Source organism: Tasmannia lanceolata, unplaced genomic scaffold, assembly GCF_043159265.1.
Source record: "Tasmannia lanceolata isolate RefF3 unplaced genomic scaffold, GAP_Taslan_0.1 ptg000013l, whole genome shotgun sequence".
Lineage (NCBI taxonomy): Eukaryota > Viridiplantae > Streptophyta > Magnoliopsida > Canellales > Winteraceae > Tasmannia > Tasmannia lanceolata.
In genome coordinates this window covers 31,868,869-31,895,816 of record NW_027518690.1, presented here as the reverse complement: position 1 = coordinate 31,895,816, position 26,948 = coordinate 31,868,869, and the positions used below count along the sequence as shown (strand labels likewise).

At 36.2% G+C, this 26,948-nt stretch overlaps 1 protein-coding gene across 1 annotated transcript; it reads left to right on the top strand.

Annotated features, from left to right (window-relative positions):
- Window positions 1-128: 128 nt before the first annotated feature.
- LOC143891168 (uncharacterized) lies at window positions 129-26,948 on the top strand. Its single transcript, XM_077395805.1, has 3 exons — window positions 129-541; window positions 1,772-1,953; window positions 26,341-26,948. The coding sequence occupies exons 1-3, from the start codon at window positions 129-131 to the stop codon at window positions 26,946-26,948; spliced, it is 1,203 nt and encodes a 400-aa protein (XP_077251920.1).

The window sequence follows — 26,948 nt, the reverse complement described above, 5'->3', positions numbered from 1 at the left end:
TCGGTGCTACCAAAGATTGGTACGTAGGACTAAAACAAAACTCTATTAGCTCCTCCGACGATCTCGCAGACAGCTTGGTTCAACACTTCATGAGTAGTCGTTGACCCAAGAAGACGGCCGCATCACTCATGGCACTAAGGCAGGAGCACAACGAGTCTCTAAAAGACTTTGTGCGCCGGTTCAACAAAGAAGCCCTGCAGATAACTAATCTGGATCCGTCGGCAGCCGTTAATGCTCTGCTATCGGGAGCTAAGTCAGACGACTTCAAACGATCAATAGCGCGAAAGGCGCCAACTTCCTTGGCCGATCTGATTGCGAAGTCTAAAAAATACATCTCGGTAGAGGACACAGTGGCCGCTCTAAATAGTAAATACAGTGGCCAATATGAAAAGAATGGGCAATCATCGAACCAGAAGCACAGGCGAGAGGATGGACCATCCCGAAAGGATAAAAGCCCACTTCGAAGAGAGGAGAACTTCACCCCGCTCAATACATCCAGGGCCAAAATCCTGGCCGCCATAACAAATGAAGACTTCCTCAGGTGGCCAGACAAAATGTCTACTAATAGCAACAAGAGAGACAAATCAAAATATTGCAGATATCACAAGGACCACGGGCACGATACCAACGAGTGTAGACACCCCATTTTGACCGAACCCTAAGAACCTAGTTTGATTAGAAAATCTTTCAAATAGATTATCTAATGTCCCAAATCATACCCTAGTGTAGGTTAAGATCCCAATTAAATCCCTTTAAAATTTTGTCGAAATCCGACGGTTTTTGCTTCGTTAACGAGTGTAATAGGTAGTATAGTGTGATAGTGTAGGAATAATGGGAGCGTATTATCCAGACTAGAGAGTGGCTTGGGAGGAATAAAACGTGGGTAATTTGCTGCAAAAAGGTGTTCCTGGATAACCAGGAAAGCACGGATTTATATACATATATATATATATATATATATATATATATTTTTTTTTTTTTATCCCATTAAAGCTTTTACCCAGGGACCGCCCTTTATTCTTCAAAGCACGAGCCAATACGCATGGGAGGGTTGTCCAGTCAATTAAAGGGGCATAAAAATTAGGGAATAAGTCTATAAATAAGAGCTAACCTTTCTCATTAAGAAAGAAAACAAGGGTTTGTTAGATATTTTTAGAGAGAGAAAGAGTGAGGATTTTAGAGAGAGAGAGAGAATAGATCTCGTCTTCATACCCTAACCTTTTCCGGCAAATTTATCACCTCCGGCAAGACTCCGATCGACATTTTCTTGCTATCTTCCACCTTATTCTCCTATAGGTCTATCAATTGTTCTTCGTATCTTTCTGCTATACTCTCCTTTCATTTTCCCAAACCCTAGCAGAGCAAAACAAATTAGGGAAGAAAATCCTTAAATCCGAAACCTTATTTTTCTTCCTTTCTTCTTCTCCGGCGAACTCATCAGAGCTTCGGTCGTTTAACCTTCGATCAGATCTTACTTTCTTTATTATCTCATCAACTCTCACGGCTGTTGTTCAGCAAGAAGCACCTTATTAGACACTCAAACTTCATCTTCAACCTTTTAAACCCTAACTTTCTAACTCAAGAACTGTTGCTCCACTTCTCTTTAACCTCTGAACTATAGATCCGGCTAATTTTAGCCTTGTACCTTGTCCTCGCCCAAGCAGAATTTTCAGATTCTATCAAAATCAGCATTTTCAGAGCTCCTTTGTGATTGAGTAGAGATATGTAACTGTTTGATTTGAACTGTGACCTAAAACATTTATGTGTTAAGAGAAGAAAGCCAGATTTGGAGAATAGTTGCAGAAAAGAGAAGGATTTTGAAGAAGAAGAGCTTGGATCTGTACACTTCAAGCTCAGATTTGCTCATTGCAAGCTCTGTCTCCACCAATTCAATTAATAGTCATAAAAAGTTACATCAAGATCAGTTCAGTCGGAACAAAAACACTCGTTCAGGTAAGAATCTATTTCTATCCTCTATTCATTCATTGCCTTTACTTCTTGAATTTGAGTAGTATGTTACTCTTTAATGGTATGAGATGGAATAGGGAAGAAGAGTTTTCCTTGTTTGGTTTTTAGATGTTACAAATTTTAGGACCTGTTCAATATCGTTTCATAAAAAAAAGAAAAAAACTGGTTTGAAATTGTAAAAAGGAAGAGTATCAGAGTGATTAAAATAGGGGGCCAGGAAGAGGTTTTTTATGACTATGCCTAAAAATTGTGCCATTTTGCAGTTTTGTCTATTGAATTGAAAAGTCATATTGAAATCTAACTGTTTTGCTGGCAATAAAAAAAAGGGATTCTATCAGTTTATAACAGACATTCGTCCTCTTTTTCCCAGTTGGTTGTTGATCAATGTTTTCTTTTTGTATGTCATTAAAGATAATATCATTTAATTTTAATATGAAATTAGTGTTGCTATATTTGAGGAGCTAGATATAACCTGTTCTCATGTCGGACACTGATGTTATAGGTTTTGGGTATTTAATATAGGTTTTGGGTATTTCTACATCATTAGTTTTGGATAATGGTGTAGAATCTGCCCTCATTTGGAATATTAGTATTATTTAGTTTATATGATAATACAAAATTTGCTTTGAAAGGTCCCTCTCTGTAGTTTGCATTATGTTGACATGCAATTCCGAAATTATGTATCTGAACTCTGATGTTGTCAACACAAAATAGCAACTGCAGTTTGAAAGTGTTTAAGGTTATTGTGAGAATAAAAGAAATTTTGTAGAAGTTGTCCTCAAATTTCTTAGTTTTCATTTAATCAGGGATTAAAGTGTGTTTTTATTTGCTTGAAGAGATTTCTTGTGTTCATTGATTAAGGTAGTATTTAGTTGTATATCCTATAGCTGTTATTTGGTTCACCTTGTTTAATTGCCTATATTTTATTTCTGAATGATCAGGTTTCTATAGTTCAAGCCATATAATTTAACCAGTAGTCAGGAGCTTCATATGTCTTCATATCTAGCATAATGTTCGTGTGCTCTGCATTTAACATTTCTTCTGTGATTTTTATTGCCCTACATTTGATGACAAAAGAGAATGAAAAGTAGACTTTGATTAGCAGTCATCTCCCCATTTTGATACTAGCAGCCCCATCTCATTTTTGATATGGAAAGCCCCCATCTCATTTTTGATATGGACAGCCCTCATGCCCTTTTGACATGGACAGCCATCACACCCTTTTGATAATGGCTGCCCATATCCAAGTTTTTAATTCCTTCGTAGTCCGGTTAGTTTTGATGAATATGATGCTATTTGTTGAGACTTAATATATGAGTTAGTACTGTTATTAAAGTCAAGGAACACAAAAAATCATTTATTTGTACCTCTATCTCTAGAGTCATTATTTCCTTTTATGTTAAAAGAAGTTTGGGCTTCAATGATAGCCTAGATCAGGGTTATTGGGTTAATCATTTCTCTCAGCTTTAGGTCTGTTCTTTTATTTTTGTTGATTGCCTAAAGTACTCATCAGTTTGGAAGCATGCAAGTTCATGAGTTATAATTTGGTTTTCTTTGGTTTACCTTTGGTTTTACACTTTTTGGTCTATTGAAAATGGATAGTTGAGATTCATTCTCGAATGTAGCCCCTCCTTCTGAGATTGGGCACCCAAGTCAAGGTCATTGAAAGATTATTTTGAAAATGATTTATATCTTTGATAGTATTTTACATATATTTAAGTTTACATAGACCATTAACATGTCTTTTATCATATTCAAATAGAATTGCTTTCTCATTACAATGCTTATCAAAAATTGAATGATTGTTTCATGTTTCAGACACTATATGTGTCCTTAATTTGTTATTTACTATGTGTTGAACTAAAAACAAAAATGCTACGCCTCATTTTCATTATCCTGAACTAACTATTGTGGTTACTTTTCATTGTGTCTAAATTGAATATTATTATAGTTCTTTTTCATTGTGCATGAAATGAAAATTGATGTAGTTGTTTCAAGGGAGTTACACTACTGATAAATAGAGTAGTGTAAGATTTGATTTGATTTTGAAAAGGTTATGTGGCTTCTATGGGAGCTGTAAGATTATTTCTGTTGGGTCCTTGCATGCTTTATTAAAGCATATATTTCTGTTAACCGGATTAGGAAAAATGTTTCCCTTGGTTGCACAATTGTATGTCATAATACATTCAGTATATCAGGGATGCCATGCTCATGTCTTTCAAAGTCTGCACACGTGTTTACACAAAGTTTTTTTATTTATTATTATTCACTTATCAAAGCTAATGAGGATGGAATATATGAATGTAGTGTGTATCTTCTCTATTTAGGTTCTGTACAATGTTATTTTCAGAAAATTAAATGCATCTGTAATGCTTTCTTCAGTTACTTCATGTTATGGTAGAGAAATTGATATGATGAGTGAAATGAGAAAAGTTTATACCATCAGTTTAAAAGATTTTTTTTATGGATAGCTATGATAGAGTAATCATACTATAATATTTATAGGTCCAGTACAAAATGTCAGAGATAATTTTGTACAGAAGAAAATAATTTTTTTTTTAGATTTACAGTCCATTTAATCGCTACACAGGTTTTTTTTCTTAGTGTTGATTCTTTTAAAATCACATAGTTTCAGCTATAATATGGAATGGAGTTGCATTCTTCTTTGAAAATCAATGCTTATCTTAGGATTTCTTCTTCTTTTTGTACCTTCAGTTCATGAGATTTCCTATAATTTTCCAAATGCCAATTTCAAAAAATTTCTTATGAGCTGTAAAATAGGAGGTCTACAGTGATTGCCAATCTTATTGTTATTACTGGTTTTATTGTTTATTCTGTTTTTCTTGAATTTTATAAGGCTAGCTTGTCATTCCTTTACTTCAGGATAGTTTATGATAGTTTGTATAGAAGTATGATAGCATCAAATTATCCTTATCTGATAGGTGACAAATTAGCTCTTTACAAGCGGTGAACAAAATGGAACTTAATAAACAAGGTGGAGCAAATGCCACCATGTATATGTTCTAGTAATGACATTAAAATCACCTTATTTGAAATTCATTGCATAAACTGTTTTGATTTATAGATATTTTAAATTTTATTTCCCTTCTGAAATATTTGGAAAAGTTTAGTAAAGTCATTACAAAATAGTAGAAATTATACTTAGTTCTGTTGGATAGAGGTTCGATTTATTTATAGGAAATGGCCTTTTCTCAAAACTCCATGGAATGGTAAAACCCATTATTTTGAATGACAGTACTCTGTCTGATGTTATCATTTTTTTAGTATATGTTAATGAGCTTTTCAAAGCTTGATAGTACATATATCAGTAGGCCAAATATGGCATTTTCCCTTTGACTAACGACTTTTTTTTTTTTTTAGAAAGATAATGTTTCTTTCGTTTTATAATATTCTTTATGGCTATTCAATATATTGTTCTTTTATTCATTCGAATGGTAACTGAATAGTTACTATGATTTAAATTATAGCTGTAATAGGGTCTGGCTTATTTTAGCAACCTTTGTGAGAATCTTCATGGAGATGTTATTTTTCTCTTTTGGGTATTAAGGGTTTGAATTGGATGTACAAGGTTTTAATCATGATTTGTGAGAAATTCATGGCAAAAGGATATGATGGCGCTAGCTGGAGCCTCCCCTTTTAGGAGACATACTTTGTCTCAATAGTTTGTTTCCTTCTTCAGAAGGCAAGCTTTGTCTTGTTTAGAAAAATTTTCCTTTTAGGAGACCTTCTTGGTCTCATTAATAAGTTGTACCCCCTTTATTAAAAAAAGATTAACCAAGTTTTGGATACTCTTACCCTGGTTATCATTGCAAGGGCGATGAAGGAGTCATCCCTAGCCTATCTTTTAGGAGATCTTGTTTAAATCATGTGTAGTATTTCTTTCTCTTCATTTTAGAAGACTTTCCAAGTCTTTCAGATACCCCTTTTAGACATATTTTATCTGACTGCCGTTTCACTTGTTTGTGATCATGCTAGTTTACTTGTCTGTGACCACGCTGGTGTACTTGTTTGTGATCACATTAGTTTACTTGTTTGTGACCACGCTGGTGTACCTGTTTGTGAGCACGCTAGTTTACTTGTTTGTGAATCATGCATGTTTGCTTGTTTAGTGTCTTTATCTCGGAATGTGTTTCGAACTACGTTGGCTTGATCCTCTTCCACGAGGTACGTAGTGCAGCTTGGGATCCATATCCCAAGTCCAGCCAAACTTTTTGTAAATAATATTTTAAACCTTCTTCAAAAACCTTTAAAACCATGTTTTCAAAAGATCTTCCTCTAAAGTTAGGAGTATCTCCTAGATGAAGAGTTTGAGAGTTAGGATTTTCTTTTTGATAGGATGTTTGATTGTTTATTTGTTGTGTGCTTGTTTTAGAGTTAGGGGTCTGTCCTAGAGTTATAGGTACGCCTCCGTCCGGTCAGCTGGCGATCCACATCGCCGACTGATGACTAGAATAGGATACGCTAGTCCACCATTTATTTTCCTTAGGAAACACAGCCTAGTTACACATAGGTTGTAAGAACCACCTGCATTAGCTTAGGGCTAATCTGCATTTAGTCAGGGCATATAGGGTGTCATAAAATCCACAATTCACTAGAATTTAAATAATCGTACAAGAAACTTTAATAACTAGTCTGGTCTTTTAGATCGAGTCTAGGATAGAGGTCTAGGCGTCTTAGGCATCTAGCTTAGAATAGGCGCGAAGAACTACGTGACTCTGATTCTTGTGGAGGTGGGGATACGTAGGCTTCTTTGGATGAACATCAGACCATCCGAAGACTCGGGTCAAATCGTTTAGAGTCTTAGGATTTGTTGTGTTGTTATTGTATGTTTTGATGTGTTTTCTTACTTTCTTGTACTGATCCTATACCTTTAGCTGTAGCTTGCATGTGTATGTCCACTAGAACTTAGACACCAGTTAGGCATGTCACTCACAACGTAGTTGTCATTAGGTGACACATCTTTTATCTTATTTTATGTGTGCTTATTATTTCATCTCCGAGTCATGCATGATTAGGTAGATGTTCACTCGGGGATATTTGTTCCCATTTCATATGATTTTACCTAAAATTCTTTAGAGCTAATAATAAATGGCATAAGAGACCAAGTGCTTGCACTCGGACGAATTGCGGGTGCTCTTCGGACCTTCTCCATTCGTAATTAGGCACGAACTCATTCATTTCTGGTTATCCATGGCATACAGAGCATATTTTTTTTAGGATCCATGGCCGTATACCATGGATGGCGACGCTATGTTTTGTTTTGTTTTGAGAGTTCCTTGGTAGAGCTCTCCTTCACGCGGATGATCCAAGAGGCCGCTGGGGGCTCATTCCCCGCCTCTCTCCCGGATCGGGGTCCACAGGCTGGCGACTCTGCTGGGGAGTTCTTAGAACATTACCTAACTCTAATAAAAATGCCATTTTTATTATTTTTAAGAAATTTGGGTGAAAATCATTATAAATGAGATTTTTTTCGCTTAGAATCCAGGGGCACCAAATAGGTGTTTAAAACAAGGGATTCACACACTGCACTGGATGCATTATTATATTCTTTATTTTATTTTTATTTTTTTCTTTCATTGATTTTATTGGCTCAATGAGATAGATACAGCACATACTAGATGGGATGTCATTACCCTGATGGGATTGTTGTATTTATTTCCAAGCTATGCGCCGGTGCTGCAGCCGTAAACACTAGGCGTACTTGTGTTTACAGCAGCCGATGAGCAATGAAGCATACTATGTATAACACTAGGCGTACTTGTGTTATACATTTAAAGTATGGATCATAAGCATAGTACCCTATATATTGAGTCTGGAGCCCTATTTTTATTTTACATATATTATGTACATGAATATATTTGCTGATTTAGTAAAACCCAATTAGGAGTCGCATGTGGCTATATATGTACTGCAGTCATATAAGGACGACCGTGTTGCTTACACATGTAGAGCCTAGATTTAGAAACCTTGTCCTCTCTATAGAATAGGGTAGCTCACTTTATGTGGCTACAACGCAGTCTTAGTACACTTACATATCTGTCTTAAGTCAAGACTTCCTTGACTCCGTTAGATTAGACTAGGGTTGATGCCCCTGGTTAAGGTATATATATGTATATATGTCTATAGGGATCTCCTTTTACTTAGGGTTCTTTATCTAATTCAATTCAATAAATTTATTCATTTTTTCAAATTATGATCAGATCGATGGCCTTCAAGTCATCATTCTAATAGCCATGATCAATTCTTCAATCTTTCGATGGTCAGATCCGACCCATTGTCACATGTCATCAACTATGATTAGTTTTTCCTTGATTACCTTTCTTCAGTGACCATATTCCGTTTACCGATTGTGAGCTTATTTTACCACCATTATTTGAGTGAGAGTACTCTTGTTAAGAGTCTTACAATACTGTGCTTCTATTCGTCCACCCTCATGTTGAGCTTTGAGATTCCTTTTGTAAGGCCGTCATGCTGCCAGATTTTACCTAAAATATTTTTGAGTATGACCGCCATCATTCAAAGGCAGTGATAAACTATGAGTTCACCTTACCATGATTCTTTTGTTTGTTCCTATCTATCCATTCTATGGAGTATCATTAGATTATTGATTCTTTATCCATAATCTATTCCTTGGTTTGTTGTACATGGAATTGATCCGTATTTTCTATCACGGATTCACCATTCTTATATCGTGATCGCTAATGGATTGGTTAAATCTTGTCTATCTTTCCTATGAGTGCATGATTATTGCTGAGATCAAAAACTTATTTAGATTATGAGTGTTTATTGTTCCTATTCTTTCAAGTCCAAAAGAGAGCAGTCATAACCAAAGAAGACTTAAAGGAGTGAATGAGAATTCCTTGAGACCCTATGGGTGTAGGTCATATTATCACTGTCTATCTTCCTTTACCTTCATAGACAGTCTCTTTCCAACATTCCGACTCAAAATACCAATTGATATGCTTAAGGTTGCGCTCTTATATCGATTTGTTGAGAATCTTTATCATATGATTATTCATCTAGTGTGTGCTTCCAATTTGAAAGTCTAAGTTCAGCAAATGACCTTCCTTTCAAATGACTAATCATTTCTAGACACATTTGATCCAGGCAGTCTATTGCTTCCCCTACATTGCCAACATAGCCTTTTATTGTCTTACTTAACCCTGGCCTTGTAGGGTTACCCTTTCTGAGATTCCTACTTCATGATCAAACTCAGTAGATACCTTTATCATGGAGGAGGGTGTATCGCCCAAGAACTTTCAGTGCCACTCTCTTGCTCATGAAGAAGTGTCCAGTTTTCAGAGTTTGTCTTTTGTTGAGTTTATACCAATTCTTGTGTCAAAGTTGGTAAGTCTAGTCGTGTCATCAATAATTCGGAATATATAGTGTTTGTCAGTCTTCTTATTGAGTTAATGTCCAGTCTTCTGTTAAGTCTGATGTAGAGCCCGTTGAGGCGCGTCTAAAGTCATCAATGTATTTGAAGTTTCCAATTCAATAAATACTTGATTACATCGTTATCTGTATTGTTATGATTCATTCTTAGATCTAATGTTTAAATAAACAAAGACACCCTTCTCGGATGAGAATGTAGACGAAATTTCCCTTGAGATCTAAAAAATGATCAAACGAGAGAAAGAGCGTCTAGCATAGCTACTTAAAGAGAAAATCGAAGCTATTGATAGTGGTATCGAAACCGAAACTCAGGAAAGATGGATTGGCAAAACTTTATGTCCCGAGGAGCGTGAAGAATTGATAAACCTATTTAGAGGGGTTCATAGTAGTCTTACTTGATCCTATAAGGATAAACCGGGTGAATGCCAGGGTATGGTGCAAAGCAAGACTCCATTTGTTTGAGACATCGGGTCAAAGAGCAAAATTCAAGAGAGATGGACATCAGACATCCTATGGAGCTGATGAAGAAGTGAGAGAAGACTTTCTCAAAATGAAGTCATAGATTTGAGCCCTAAAAGAACAATTGGGCTGTGTATTTTCATTATGATTCTGAGGTGGAATATTTCAAGAAAAATAACATTTTTAATGTTTAGAATATGAGAGAAAGACAGAGAAGGGAATGTGTCCATATGGCAATTCTTTTGGAATATCAAAGACCTAGATGATGGAGTCAATGAGATAGATCTAAGGGTGTCAATTTTGGCTCGGGCTCGGAAGCTCGCTCGAGCTCGGCTCGAATCCTTACCGAGCCGAGCCGAGCCGGCTCGTTAAGCTTAACGAGCCGAGCCCGAGTTAGGCCAGGCTCGGCTCGTTAAGGCTCGTCATGTCACATCATTGCAAAAATGTGTCAACATCATTGCAAAAACGTACTGGGGTGCGTCTGCAAAAACGTAATGAGGGTGCGTATCAAACGGCGGTGGAAAATCGAAATTAATTTTTTCCCGTAGTTGTCATAACTTTTAACCTTTTTTGGTATTTTTTTCTTAATTGTAATAACTTTAAACCTTTTATTCGTAATTTTTCATTTTAAACTTTATAATTCAGCTCTTTTACTTTCCGTCTGTAATGATTACTTTTTCTTTTTATTTGCTTTTGCTAGCGACAGTTGCCAAGTGCTAAACTTTATAACGCAAGCTCGGTTTACTTTCTGTTTGTAATGATTACCTTTTTTTAAATTTGCTTTTGCTAGCGACAGTTGCCGAGTGCTAAACTTTATAACGCAAGCTCGATAAACCCAAGCTCGATAAAGCTCGCGAGCGGCTCGCGAGCCTCGCCCAGCCCGAGCCTTGTTCGAGCTCGAGCCGAGCCCGAGCCGAGCCTTTGAGCTTAACGAGTCGAGCCGAGCCTGGCCAAGCTCGGCTCGGCTCGGCTCGTTTACACCCCTAGATAGATCGCATTTGAGAATCGTCTTTACTATTTGGAGACAAATGAAAGTTGAAGAATCTTGAGCATGAATTCAAGATCTCGAGAAGAGAATGGAGCACCATGGTTAAAGTCTTGCCAGAAAACCGCCAGACTCCTCGATAAAAATATTCAAAGTCTTTGAACCTTAAGCAAAAGAGCTTGTGCGCCAAAACACTAGGAGGTCATCCTTAGACGTTTGAGCCTTTATAGCCAAAATCCTAACATTTAAAAATTCGTTTGTAAACCCTTTGGGCCAAAAATTCAAATCAAACAATTTTTTTTTCTAACCACATTATGAACCAGGGCCATTTTTTTTATGAGTTTGAACTACGTTATGACCTGATCCCCATCTCTTCAGGGGTACGTAGGTAGCCTGATTTATTCAGGTTCGGTCAACCTTTGGAATAAATGTCAATTATTCTCTTACAAAATTTGAAGCTAAAAGCTAAACCATTCTTTGATAAACCCCAAAGCGAACTACGCGGACCTGATCCTCCATTTTTGGGGTACGTAGGTAATCTGGCTAGACCAAATTCGTTCCAAATCCTTAGAACTTTAGATATCTAACCATTTTGAACCCAAGCCTACTTAGAGAGTTCTTCTGGTGTAACAAGCAAAGGTTCAAGGCAAATGAAAATAAAAACAGAAAGAAATGAGAAAAATAAGAGTCTGAAGACCCACTAGGTTGAAAACCTGAAAAGGCGGCCTAGATAGATACATGTACTTGCTAAGTCAATAACCAAAGGTGTTGGCTTATGCAAAGGCAAGGGCAGCGGTTTACGGGATTGAAAAAAAAACTGAGAAAGGAATCCAGTCAGGGGCAAAGATTTCCCACAAAGAGTGAGTTGATAAGATACTGAAGGAGTTTCTCTGTCATGAAGAATTCCAAAGTTTTGAGTTGTGATTTTTCGAGGTGAAAGTTGAGATGAGTGGTCTATTAGACCAGAAAAATGTAAGGCATTAGTTGTAACTTCTTGCAAAGAGAGAAGTTGATTAGATGGAGAAATTGTTTCCGAACAGGGTAGGATCTTGGAATCCGAGTAGTGTCAGTGAGACTTACGTTGATATTTTTCTAAACTAGGGGCATTAAGACTGAGCAATCCGAAGGGGGTAATAACCACGACAGAAATCCTGATGGAGGAAATTAGAACCTCTTGACATGATTTTTGAAATTACTCCGAGGGTGGCTAACCTTACCATAAAAAGATGACACATTTGATCTAAGGTGAATCAAAATTGAGTCAAGTCCCTTGAATATCGTAACTCTTCTTTGAAAAAGTCTTTAGGAGTCTGTTCCTTGTCAATATTTGTTCTCTTTTTGAAGTTTAAAGTGTTTGGCACTGGAAAGAATGGGTGTACACCTTCCAAAGTGAAAAGTAAAATCCGAAGTAGATCCTGGTTTAGGAATCAAAGAAAGGCATGAAGCTTCTTATTCAGACCTGCTTGAAACATAAAGAGAATTTCCAGATTCAGCCTTTGTGAAGATGGTTTTACCACTATACCAAATAACCTGTATAAATTCAAAAGTTTCCTACTCATCTTGGTTTTGCTTTCTTAAGACTTTTATCATGGAAGCACATCATACTAGGGGCATCTTTTATGACTTGCGTCATAAAAGATATCAAACACACAAAGATAACTGGGATAAGTATTCTCAGCAAATGGAAACTAGAGAAGCTTGAGCACAATCTTTGGGCCAATCTCTTCAATCAAATTGTTTTCTTTTGGAGTCAAGTTTTCAGAAAATCTTATCCCTAGCGGAGTCTAGAATTTGCTCATGCAATCTTCAAACCCCCAGTAAAATGCTTTTCACTCGTTTTAAAAGGGTCAATACCAAAAAATTTCTTCAAGTTTCTTGAGTTTTATCTTCAGCAAAGATCATGCATTTTCAATCATTCTCTGCAAGGGATGACTTATTCATCTTGTGAAATCGATCAAAGTTGGTCATCTTTTTTCAATCACTTCAATGAATTTTCCTTTAATAAGGTAAAATATTTTCGCCATTGGCTCCGTGATTTGGAGTTCGGCATTTTCTTTCATTATTTTGTAAATTTCTGCCAATGGCTTCGTGATTTGGAGTTTGGCATTTTCTTTTATCATTTTGTAAATTTCTATCAATGACTCCCTGTTTTGGAGTTTGATATTTTCTTTTATCATTTTGTAAATTTCTGCCAATGGCTCCCTGTTTTGGAGTTTGGTATTTTCTTTTATCATTTTGTAAATTTCTGCCAATGGCTCCGTGTTTTGGAGTTTGGTATTTTCTTTCATCATGTTGTATATATTTTCGCTAATGGCTCCGTGATTTGGAGTTTGGTCCTTTTCTCTCACCATCTGAGAAGGTTTTAAAAAAAATATTGCCAATGGCTCCTTGATTTGGAGTTTGGTCTTTTCTTTCACCATTTGAAAGATTTAAAAAATGTTTCCGTCAATGGCTCCGTGATTTAGAGATTGGTTTTTTCTTTCACCATTTGAAAGATTTTAAAAATATTTCCGCCAATGGCTCCGTGATTTGGAGATTGGTCTTTTCTTTCACCATTTGAAAGATTTAAAAAAATATTTTCGTCAATGGCTCCGTGATTTGGAGATTGGTCTTTTCTTTCACCATTTGAAAGATTTAAAAAATTATTTTCGCCAATGGCTCCGTGATTTGGAGTTTGGTCTTTTATTCACCATTTGAAAGATTTGAAAAATGTGTTCGCCAATGGCTCTGTGATTTGGAGTTGGTCTTTTCTTTCACCTTTTGAAAGATTTTAAAAATGTTTTCGCCAATGGCTCTGTGATTTGGAGTTTAGCAATTTTTCCCATCATTTGAAAGGTTTTAAGAAGAAATTGTCAGTAGCTACGTGTGTTTGGAGTCTGGTCTTTTCTTTACTCATTTGAAGGTTTTAATGAAGAAAGGAATTTCCGGTGAGGCAGCTCTGCAAGTTTGGAGTCCGGTCTTTTCTCAAATTATTTGAAAATGATTTCTTCTTAAAGGAATTTCCGGTGAAGTAGCTCCGCATGTTTGGAGTCTGAGCTTTTCTTTAACCATGGAGAGTTTTTAGAAGTAAGAAACTACCAGTAAAATTGAGCTCCGTGTGTTTGGAGTCTGGTCTTTTCTTCTTCGCCCGTGACAATTTACAGTGAAATGCCAAATTTTGGCCTGTCTAATTGTCACTTCGCAATGTACCACTACCTACTGAGAGTGGGAGTCAGGTATATCTGCGTGGATTTATATGGAACCCTTTTCACAGGACCATATCAATCTTAGATGACTCGCTACCTTGAAAGAGAGGAGTCAAGATTATCTGGATGGCTAAACAGACGGATTTTTAGTAATGGTCTGTGTAGTTATTATTTTTTTTTGTTTTGAGCTAGTTTTGACGACTGACCAAGCAGTATTTGGTCTGATCGTTAAGACTTGCTCATCCCCTTTTAATGATATCATTTTTGGCAATTGACTGAATGATATTTGGTCTGATTGTCAGCAAAAACCCATATTCATCGATACAAGTGTGTGTTGTAGTGTGATTCTATTCTTTGCGTGATTCGATTTGTGTTTTACCAGATGTTTGATTTACCAGTAAAAAAAGAAGAAGAGGGAGAAGTGTTTTATGCATATTTGTTTTCAATAAAAGTCCTTGTTAACTGTTGTGGATCACACAATTAAGGGATTACAGAGAGGTTATCTTTTTGAGATGTCATTGGTTGTCATGTCAAGAGTCAGTGAGAGGTCATCTCCTTATTGCCTGCAGTCTTAGAAGTCTTGTTAAGTGTTATCTTTGTTGTGCTACTGTAGACACCCCATTTTGACTGTACCCTAAACCTCTCTTGTTTGAGCAAAACCCTATCAAATCAATGCTTTAAGACCCCAAATTTTGCCCCAAGGTAGGTTAGGGTCTCACCAAGGTCCCTGTAAAATTTCGTCGAATTTCGAGCGCGTTTGCCTAGCAAACGAGATGGGAGAGTGTCCGTAATGTAAACCAAAAGGGGGGTGGATTATCCTGGATGGGACCAAACCTAGGCCGAATAGGACAAAAAAAATGCGGGCGCACCATATCAACTTTCCGCGCTCCCATCAAATAGGAGTGCCAATATCCGCATCTGATTTTTGATATAAATATCTGTCTTCTCATATTAAAAAAAAAGAAAAGGGAGAAAATTTGCAGAGATAGAGAGAGAGAATAAATCTGGTTTTTTTTTGATCATTTTCTTCCAAATCCCGATCATTTTCCGGTAAGGTTTTCTGGCCGTTCACATTCTCCGGTAGGAATAATCTATCATCGGCATATCTCCTTCATCTTTTCACTTCGAAACTCTTACATTCCTCTGTTCCTCTGTGTAAACCCTAACTTTGTTCGTTTTCTCCGATCACCTTCTCCGGTGAGATTGCTGGAGTTCCGGCTGAGAGCTTCTCCTTTTTTTCCTCTTATTGTAAGTTGCCGATTTTCTATTGTTATTCTAAATCCTTCAGATCTGGAACCCTGACTCCCTTCTTCTTCTCCGATCTTCATTTCCGATTTTCTTCCTTGAGTCTTGAATAAACCTAGCTTAGGCTTCTAAATCTTTCGATCTAAAGCAAAATCTATGGATAACCTAAGATCTATGTGTTATTTCTTCATAGAAATTAAAGATTCAACCTGTTAGTGGTTAGAAACTTTCAGATCTAAAAAAAAAAAGCTGCTGAGAGAGAGAGAGAGAGAGAGAGAGAGAGAGAGAGAGAGAAAGTCCAGAAAGAGAAATTAGATTTGTTTTTTTTATTATTATTATTTTTCCGATCGTTCTTCATCCTCTCTGATCGAACTCCGCAACTCTACTGGAATTTTACAATCTTAACTCTGTTGATAAAGAGAATTGAAGAATCATAAGAGGAAAAGAAGGAAAAGTTTAGATCTATACTTATCTGCCTCCGATCTAGTCATTTCTTTTGCTTTCGGTGAGGCAAGACAAGTTAAAGAAGGAGCGATTCATTTTCCTTTTATAAATTTCATTGAAAGAGGTATTTCTTTAGTTCTTATGAATAATTTAATCCTCAGAATACTTAATTTTTTATTTTTTATTTGTTATTTTCTTTTCTTGATTTATATCATCTACCTGAAGATAGTCAAGTGGATTTAAAATAGAATAAGTTTTGTTCCTTTTCTTCTTAAACTTATAGATCTAGCAATAACTAAAATCTATAGATCCTGTTAAAAAAAGTTTTCAGAAAATAACATGATAATTTTTGAAGCATGATCAGAAACTTGATTTGTGTCTCTGTTTTACTTCTTGTGCTGAGATTCTCTCTGGAAAATTATAGAAATGTTTAGTTTGATTATTAGATACAATTTCTTTGATGATGTAATGAATGTTTAATGAATAAATTACATTGCTCTTTAATTCAGTATTTTTTGTTTTGATTCTATGAAGCTGTTACATTTTTCTTAAAAGGCACCTCGATAATTACACCTCATTGTTCTAATAAACCACCTTGCCCTTCGTAATTATGATAGTTTAACCTGTCTTTCTTTCAAAGTTAGTTCAAAGTCATTTTCTTCATGTAGAATCTGCTTTCCTTAGATAGTAGACATTTCGCTATCATTTTTTAATGTCCTTTTGTTCTCACTTCTCCTGTACTGTTTTAACTTATGCTTAAACAATATCAAAGTCAGCCATATTTTGTGTTAAAAAGAATGAAAATGATGAACAAGGACACATCTATGTGAATATCTGTTAAATTCATTCTTTCTTTTGAATCAAAAGCTTGGATGAAAATTGTATTCGACATGAGAGTGTAGTTTATACCGGAGTATTTTATCGTCATGGGTTTACTAGTTGCGTAGATTTTTCATCATTACTGTTTACTATTTGTAAGTATTTGTGGTAGAGGGATTTGGAAATGCTTATTCCAAATGAAAGGATAAGTTAGATTCAGGGGAATGTTGATAAGTTTATTTTGGTTAAATGGTGGAGATTCTGTTCATGGGAGATAGGATTGGTCGGAATATGTAGAGCTCATAAAGACGTTTATTTTTCCTTTCTTCTCTGTTCCGTGTTCTGATATTTGTATTGTTAACCTAGAAATTACAACTTATACCTTGTCATTGATCTCTAATTAACTTGTGAACTTAGTAGTATCCCTACTACTTCTGAGTATACACACACCTACTGTCTGTTAGATGCATCATTGATTTGGATAGATATTATTGTGTCTGGTGCAAATTATAAATGAAATAGTTTGAATTGAGATGCAAATAGATATGTGCTGATGTATTGAGAAATGAAGTTTGTAGACAATAGTGAGTATTATTAGGTCTTTTACACATGGTTAAAGGGTTTGCCTCTTTATTTTTAGTTTATTTTATTATTATTATTGTTTTTATTTTTATCAAAAGGGGTTCACACTGAATTAGTTAAGCTTATTGTGAGGTTTTGAGCTTGTAAGCTATTGAATGTATAGAAAATGATTTTATAAATGTTTTGAATGGACAATTTATTGAGAGATAGATTCAGTAAAAAACCTGTGTTTGTTTCTTATTATTTAACATCAAGATTGACGATATTTGCTTTATCATGACTTTGGTCATAATTGGATATGTTACAATTATTCTTGTTCGTATAAGTATTAAAGTTATTTAGATCATCTTGATCTCTATGTAAAAATGGATTGAGTTGTCCAAAATCAGTTTTTACATCACCTGTGGCACTATAAGTTGCCCAAAGTTGGTTCTTCACTTCACTTGTGACACTACAAATTATCTAAAATCAGTTTTCATCTTCACAGTTCACACTATAGGTTACACAAGTTCAGTTTTTTCCTCTTAAATAGATTGTCCTGTAGATTTTTTTTTTACAGCTATGATGTATGTTTGTTTAGAGCCATATAGCTGTTGCCTTTGTATATTTCTATGCTTTCTAGTCATGATTTATGTTTGTTCAAGGTCATAAAATTGATGTCTTTGTAGGTTTCTACACGCCTCATTTATAATTTATGTGTTTAAAAGTACATAGTTGTTGTTCTTGCAGGTTATTACATTCTTTGATTATAATTTGTTTTTTTTGTTTAAAGGAATACTCATTTTAGTAGAGCAATGACAGGGAACATATTTGCAGTTTTGTTTCGGGTAGTAAATCTTAGTTGTTTTTATCTTTCAAATATCCTACGTATATGGGCACCCCTCCACTATAATCATAAGCATTGCCAAAGTTGAGACTTCATTTCTAGTTTCATTTTATCCCGAGACTCCATACACACAATCTTATAGCTCTTAAGACATATTGATCATGATTTAAGGCCTTGTTCGTTGAGCTATTGAAACCATAGTGTATGGGAACTAAATGGTATATTCATCTAGTATATTTGGTCATTTACTTTGGTTGCAAGGCTTGGGGCATGTTAATTTCATATAACTGATAACCATAGCTTTATGCTTCATTTCTTATTTGCGAGAATACCTGCTTGCTGTCCATTAGAATACGAGAAGATGGGGTTTGAAGGAGCTAGAAAAGAGATGAAATGTGAATTAGATAAGGCCGTATCTATTGATGAGATTTGGAAAAAGTTGATCGAAAGAGTTATCTAGAGCCCACCAATTTTTAAAGAGACAAGCTATGTCTCAGTAAAAAAAAGTCAAATCATTTGGAGACAGACTTTGTCTCATTAGCACCTCCTTCTTAAAACTTCTAATTTCAGAGTCAGTCCTTAGCATAGGAATCTGTCCTTAGCTAGAGAGTCAGTCCTTCTTTCAGGAGTCAGTCCTATCATCATAGGGGTTAGATTTTCGTCCAACCTCTTATCAAGTCATGTGATTTTATCCACTCCTGCAAGGTATAGGATGCTGTCCAACCCTTGCAAAGTTGTTATTCTGTCATTTGCCCCGCAAAGCATAGGATGCTGTCCAATCTTTGCGGGATATCAGGAGTCTATCCTACTCTTATGATGATAGGAATTTGTCTTCTTGTGTCAAAAATTCAAAAACACTTGAAAAACATTTCAAAAATAAAAAATCTCAAAAATCTTGAGTCATTAGGAGAGTAGTTAGGAATTCTGTTCCGAACTACGTTGGCTTGATCCCTTTCCACAGGGTACGTAGTGCAGCTTGGGATACACATCCCAAGTCCAGCCAAACCTAAAATATATATATATATATATATATATATATATATATATAAAACATTTCAAACCTTTCAAAATTACAAAAATCTTCAAAACTTTTTCAAAAAGATCTTCCCCTAGAGTTAGGAGTCTGTCCTAGTTGTTTGGGATGTTTTAGAGTTAGGAGGTTGTCCTGATTTGTATTGATATGGTGTGTCCTGTCGTGTGAGTGTCCCTAGAGTTAGGAGGCCTCGAGTCAATCGGTTAGACATTTAGTCGAACCGATGGCTAAACTAGGAAGCATATAGCCAGCCCATGGTTTTCCTTAGGATGCACAGCCTAGTTACACATAGGATGTATGGCCCACCTGCATTAGCTTAAGTCTAATCAACTTGCATTAGTTAAGGCATATAGAGTCCTAAAAAAATTACAATTCACTTGAATTTAAGCAATTGTACAAAAAGCTTTAAAAATCAGTCGAGTCTAGTGGATCGAGTCTAGGATAGCGGTTCTGGATGGTTAGGCATCCTAGTTTAGAATAGGTCATCTAACTACGTTGACTCCGATTCTTCCCGAGGCCGGGATACGTAGAGCAACTGGGATGGACGGCCATCTTGGTCCGAGTCAAGTCCTGCATTAGAGTTTTAGGATTCACCTTGTCGAGTCGTGTTTAGAATTGATTTGTGTTGTGTGTTTAGCTGTGTTTTCTTACTTTCATGTACTGATTCTATACCTTTAGCGGTAGCATGCATGTGTTTGCACATCAGAACTCAGACACCAATTAGGTATGACACTCATAACTTAGCTCTTTAGGCTTGTCACTCAGAATCTAGCTACTCCTAGGTGACATTTATTTCGTTTCCTTTATGTGTGGTTATTATTCATCTCCGACACATGCATGATTAGATAGACGTCTTCTCGGAGATATTGGTTCCCATTTCATATGACTTTTGCCCAAAACTCTTCAAAATCATTAAGTAAATGGCATAAGAGACCAGGTGCTAGCACTTGGGCGAACGAGGTGTTCTTCGGACCTTCCAAATTCGTAATCAGGCACGAACCTTCTTTTTATATCTCTGGTTATCCATTGCAACAGAGCATAGTATGGGATCCTTGGCCCACTTCCTTTGATGTCGACTCTTCTTTGTTTAAGGTACGCCTCGAATCTGGGCTAGTCCCCGAATCAAGAGGTATCTTACCTTTTATCGCCACTCATGCTATGAGAGGCACATTCTTTCGAGAGTTCCTTGGTAGAACTCTCCATTCACGTGGATGATCTTGAGACTAGTGTGGGGCCCGTCCCTCCGCCTCTCTCGGATCGAGGTCCACAATTACCTTTGTGAATACCATTTTGAATCGAAAACCCAAAAATTTGTTTTCGGGTCGATCAAAATGTGTTGTCTGTTCAGCTTTGACATTCGCGCGTTACACACGCTCTGCCAAAGAGGGGCATCTGTAGACACCCCATTTTGACCGAACCCTAAGAACCTAGTTTGATTAGAAAATCTTTCAAATAGATGATCTAATGTCCCAAATCATACCCTAGTGTAGGTTAAGATCCCAATTAAATCCCTTTAAAATTTTGTTGAAATCCGACGGTTTTTGCTTCGTCAACGAGTGTAGTAGGTAGTATAGTGTGATAGTGTAGGAATAAGGGGAGCGTATTATCCAGACTAGAGAGTGGCTTGGGAGGAATAAAACGTGCGTAATTTGCTGCAAAAAGGTGTTCCTGGATAACCAGAGAAGCACGGATTTATATACATATATATATATATATATATATTTATCTCATTAAAGCTTTTACCCAGGAGCCGCCCTTTATTCATCAAAGCACGAGCCAATACGCATGGGAGGGTTGTCCAGTCAATCAAAGGGGCATAAAAATTAGGGAATAAGTCTATAAATAAGAGCTAACCTTTCTCATTAAGAAAGAAAATAAGGGTTTGTTAGATATTTTTAGAGAGAGAAAGAGTGACGATTTTAGAGAGAGAGAATAGATCTCGTCTTCATACCCTAACCTTTTCCGGCGAATTTCTCACCTCCGGCAAGACTCCGGTCGACATTTTCTTGCTATCTTCCACCTTATTCTCCTATAGGTCTATCAATTGTTCTTCGTATCTTTCTGCTATACTCTCCTTTCATTTTCCCAAACCCTAGCAGAGCAAAACAAATTAGGGAAGAAAATCCTTAAATCTGAAACCTTATTTTTCTTCCTTTCTTCTTCTCCGGTGAACTCATCAGAGCTTCGGTCGTTTAACCTTCGATCAGATCTTACTTTCTTTATTATCTCATCAACTCTCACGGCTGTTGTTCAGCAAGAAGCACCTTGTTAGACACTCAAACTTCATCTTCAACCTTTTAAACCCTAACTTTCTAACTCAAGAACTATTGCTCCACTTCTCTTTAACCTCTGAACTATAGATCCAGCTAATTTTAGCCTTGTACCTTGTCCTTGCCCAAGCAGAATTTTCAGATTCTATCAAAATCAGCATTTTCAGAGCTCCTTTGTGATTGAGTAGAGATATGTAACTGTTTGATTTGAACTGTGACCTAAAACATTATGTGTTAAGAGAAGAAAGCCAGATTTGGAGAATAGTTGCAGAAAAGAGAAGGATTTTGAAGAAGAAGAGCTTGGATCTGTACACTTCAAGCTCAGATTTGCTCATTGCAAGCTCTGTCTCCACCAATTCAATTAATAGTCATAGAAAGTTACATCAAGATCAGTTCAGTCGGAACAAAAACACTCGTTTGGGTAAGAATCTATTTCTATCCTCTATTCATTCATTGCCTTTACTTCTTGAATTTGAGTAGTATGTTACTCTTTAATGGTGTGAGATGGAATAGGGAAGAAGAGTTTTCCTTGTTTGGTTTTTAGATGTTACAAATTTTAGGACCTCTTCAATATCGTTTCATAAAAAAAAGAAAAAAACTGGTTTGAAATTGTAAAAAGGAAGAGTATCAGAGTGATTCAACTAGGGGGTCAGGAAGAGATTTTTTATGACTATGCCTAAAAAAATTGTGCCATTTTGCAGTTTTGTCTATTGAATTGAAAAGTCATATTGAAATCTAACTGTTTTGCTGGTAATAAAAAAAAGGGATTCTATCAGTTTATAACAGACATTCGTCCTCTTTTTCCCAGTTGGTTGTTGATCAATGTTTTCTTTTTGTATGTCATTAAAGATAATATCATTTAATTTTAATATGAAATTAGTGTTGCTATATTTGAGGAGCTAGATATAACCTGTTCTCATGTCGGACACTGATGTTATAGGTTTTGGGTATTTAATATAGGTTTTGGGTATTTCTACATCATTAGTTTTGGATAATGGTGTAGAATCTTCCCTCATTTGGAATATTAGTATTATTTAGTTTATATGATAATACAAAATTTGCTTTGAAAGGTCCCTCTCTATAGTTTGCATTATGTTGACATGCAATTCCGAAATTATGTATCTGAACTCTGATGTTGTCAACACAAAATAGCAACTGCAGTTTGAAAGTGTTTAAGGTTATTGTGAGAATAAAAGAAATTTTGTAGAAGTTGTCTTCAAATTTCTTAGTTTTCATTTAATCAGGGATTAAAGTGTGTTTTTATTTGCTTGATGAGATTTCTTGTGTTCATTGATTAAGGTAGTATTTAGTTGTATATCCTATAGCTGTTATTTGGTTCACCTTGTTTAATTGCTTATATTTTATTTCGCATTGATCAGGTTTCTATAGTTCAAGCCATATAATTTAACCAGTAGTCAGGAGCTTCATATGTCTACATTCCTAGCATAATGTTCGTGTGCTCTGCATTTAACATTTCTTCTGTGATTTTTATTGCCCTACATTTAATGACAAAAGAGAATGAAAAGTAGACTTTGATTAGCAGTCATCTCTCCATTTTGATACTAGCAGCCCCATCTCATTTTTGATATGGAAAGCCCCTATCTCATTTTTGATATGGAAAGCCCCCATGCCCTTTTGACATGGACAGTCATCACACCCTTTTGATAATGGCTGCCCATATCCAAGTTTTTAATTCCTTCGTAGTCCGGTTAGTTTTGATGAATATGATGCTATTTGTTGAGACTTAATATATGAGTTAGTACTGTTATTAAAGTCAAGGAACACAAAAATCAATTTATTTGTACCTCTATCTCTAGAGTCATTATTTCTTTTTATGTTAAAAGAAGTTTGGGCTTCAATGATAGCCTAGATCAGGGTTATTGGGTTAATCATTTCTCTCAGCTTTAGGTCTGTTCTTTTATTTTTGTTGATTGCCTAAAGTATGAATGTAGTGTGTATCTTCTCTATTTAGGTTCTGTACAATGTTATTTTCAGAAAATTAAATGCATCTGTAATGCTTTCTTCAGTTACTTCATGTTATGGTAGAGAAATTGATATGATGAGTGAAATGAGAAAAGTTTATACCATCAGTTTAAAAGATTTTTTTTATGGATAGCTATGATAGAGTAATCGTACTATAATATTTATAGGTCCAGTACAAAATGTCAGAGATAATTTTGTACAGAAGAAAATGATTTTCTTTTTAGATTTACAGTCCATTTAAATCGCTACACATGTTTTTTTTCGTAGTGTTGATTCTTTTAAAATCACATAGTTTCAGCTATAATATGGAATGGAGTTGCATTCTTCTTTGAAAATCAATGCTTATCTTAGGATTTTTTCTTCTTTTTGTACCTTCAGTTCATGAGATTTCCTATAATTTTCTAAATGCCAATTTCAAAATATTTCTTATGAGCTGTAAAATAGGAGGTCTACAGTGATTGCCAATCTTATTGTTATTACTGGTTTTATTGTTTATTCTATTTTCCTTGAATTTTATAAGGCTAGCTTGTCATTCCTTTGCTTCAGGATAGTTTATGATAGTTTGTATAGAAGTATGATAGCATCAAATTATCCTTATCTGATAGGTGACAAATTAGCTCTTTATAAGCGGTGAACAAAATGGAAGTTAATAAACAAGGTGGAGCTAATGCCACAATGTAGATGTTCTAGTAATGACATTAAAATCACCTTATTTCAACTTCATTGCATAAACTGTTTTGATTTATAGATATTTTAAATTTTATTTCCCTTCTGAACTATTTGGAAAAGTTTAGTAAAGTCATTACAAAATAGTAGAAATTATACTTAGTTCTGTTGGATAGAGGTTCGATTTATTTATAGGAAATGGTCTTTTCTCAAAACCCCATGGAATGGTAAAACCCATTATTTTGAATGGCATTACTCTGTCTGATGTTATCATCATTTTTTTAGGATATGTTAATGAGCTTTTCAAAGCTTGATAGTACATATATCAGTAGGCCAAACATGCCATTTTTTCTTTGACTAACGAATTTTTTTTTTTTAGAAAGATAATGTTTCTTTAGTTTTATAATATTCTTTATGGCTATTCAATATATTATTCTTTTATTCATTCGAATGGTAACTGAATAGTTACTATAATTTAAATTATAGCTGTAATAGGGTCTGGCTTATTTTAGCAACCTTTATGAGAATCGTCATGGAGATGTTATTTTTCTCTTTTGGGTATTAAGGGTTTGAATTGGATATGTACAAGGTTTTAATCATGATTTGTGAGAAATTCATGGCAAAAGGATATGATGGCGCTAGCTGGAGCCTCCCCTTTTAGGAGACATACTTTGTCTCAATAGTTTGTTTCCCTCTTCAGAAGGCAAGCTTTGTCTTGTTTAGAAAAATTTTCCTTTTAGGAGACCTTCTTGGTCCCATTAATAAGTTGTACCCCCTTTATTAAAGAAAGATTAACCAAGTTTTGGATACTCTTACCCTGGTTATCATTGCAAGGGCGATGAAGGAGTCATCCCTAGCCCATCTTTTAGGAGATCTTGTTTAAATCCTGTGTAGTATTTCTTTCTTTTCATTTTAGAAGACTTTCCAAGTCTTTCAGATACCCCTTTTAGACATATTTTATCTGACTGTCGTTTCACTTGTTTGTGATCATGCTAGTTTACTTGTCTGTGACCACGCTGGTGTACTTGTTTGTGATCACATTAGTTTACTTGTTTGTGACCACGCTGGTGTACCTGTTTGTGAGCACGCTAGTTTACTTGTTTGTGAATCATGCATGTTTGCTTGTTTAGTGTCTTTATCTCGGAATGTGTTTCGAACTACGTTGGCTTGATCCTCTTCCACGAGGTACGTAGTGCAGCTTGGGATCCATATCCCAAGTCCAGCCAAACTTTTTGTAAATAATGTTTTAAACCTTCTTCAAAAACCTTTAAAACCATGTTTTCAAAATATCTTCCTCTAAAGTTAGGAGTTTCTCCTAGATGAAGAGTTTGAGAGTTAGGATTTTCTTTTTGATAGGATGTTTGATTGTTTATTTGTTGTGTGCTTGTTTTAGAGTTAGGGGTCTGTCCTAGAGTTATAGGAAGGCCTCCGTCCGGTCAGCTGGCGATCCACATCGCCGACTGATGACTAGAATAGGATACGCTAGTCCACCATTTATTTTCCTTAGGAAACACAGCCTAGTTACACATAGGTTGTAAGAACCACCTGCATTAGCTTATGGCTAATCTGCATTTAGTCAGGGCATATAGGGTGTCATAAAATTCACAATTCACTAGAATTTAAATAATCGTACAAGAAACTTTAATAACTAGTACGGTCTTTTAGATCGAGTCTAGGATAGAGGTCTAGGCGTCTTAGGCATCTAGCTTAGAATAGGCGCGAAGAACTACGTGACTCTGATTCTTGTGGAGGTGGGGATACTTAGGCTTCTTTGGATGAACATCAGACCATCCAAAGACTCGGGTCAAATCGTTTAGAGTCTTAGGATTTGTTGTGTTGTTATTGTATCTTTTGATGTGTTTTCTTACTTTCTTGTACTGATCCTATACCTTTAGCTGTAGCTTGCATGTGTATGTCCACTAGAACTTAGACACCAGTTAGGCATGTCACTCACAACGTAGTTGTCATTAGGTGACACATTTTTTATCTTATTTTATGTGTGCTTATTATTTCATCCCCGAGTCATGCATGATTAGGTAGATGTTCACTCGGGGATATTTGTTCCCATTTCTTATGATTTTACCTAAAATTCTTTAGAGCTAATAATAAATGACATAAGAGATCAAGTGCTTGCACTCGGACGAATTGGGGGTGCTCTTCAGACCTTCTCCATTCGTAATTAGGCACGAACTCATTCATTTCTGGTTATCCATGGCATACAGAGCTTATTTTTTTAGGATCCATGGCCGTATACCATGGATGGCAACTCTGAGTTTTGTTTTGTTTTGAGAGTTCCTTGGTAGAGCTCTCCTTCACGCGGATGATCCAAGAGGCCGCTGGGGGCTCGTTCCCCGCCTCTCTCCCGGATCGGGGTCCACAACGAGTGTCGACACTTAAAAGAGGAAATTGAACTACTCATTAAGTGGGGGCATATGAGAAAGTATGTTGAGAATGGAGGCCAGGAAAGGAGAGAACCCCGAATTCCCTGTCTGGGCAGAAGAAAGAGTCTGCAAAGGTCGCCGTCGCGGGGAAGCCGAGCCAAATCTCCAGCCCGGGCGAGTCCTCCAGCAATAGAGCCATCCTTCGAACCAACTGGGGTCATTACGACCATAGTGGGAGGCCGGCTGCTGGAGGAACTTCCTCAGTTGCTCGCAGAGCTTATGCTTGCCAAGTCAATTTAGTGCACATTCCTGACAAGAAATTGAAAGCGGATAACACAATTTCATTCTCCGATGCTGATCTGAATGATGCGATCTTACCGCATAATGACGCCCTCGTCATCACCATGTTGATCGCCAACTTCGAGATGCCAAGAATCCTGGTCGACAATGGAAGTTCTGCTGATATCTTATACTACCACACCTTCAAGCAGCTGGGCATCAAAGATGACCTCCTGAAGCCTTCCTCCACGAAATTGTATGGGTTCGAAGGAGAGGTCGTCAGGGTAGTAGGATCTATAGAGCTGCCGGTCCTCATAGGGAGCGCGCCGCTGCGAGCTACCGCAATGGTCGACTTCTTGGAAGTAAACACGCCTTCAATGTATAACACAATTCTTGGGAGACCTGGGTAG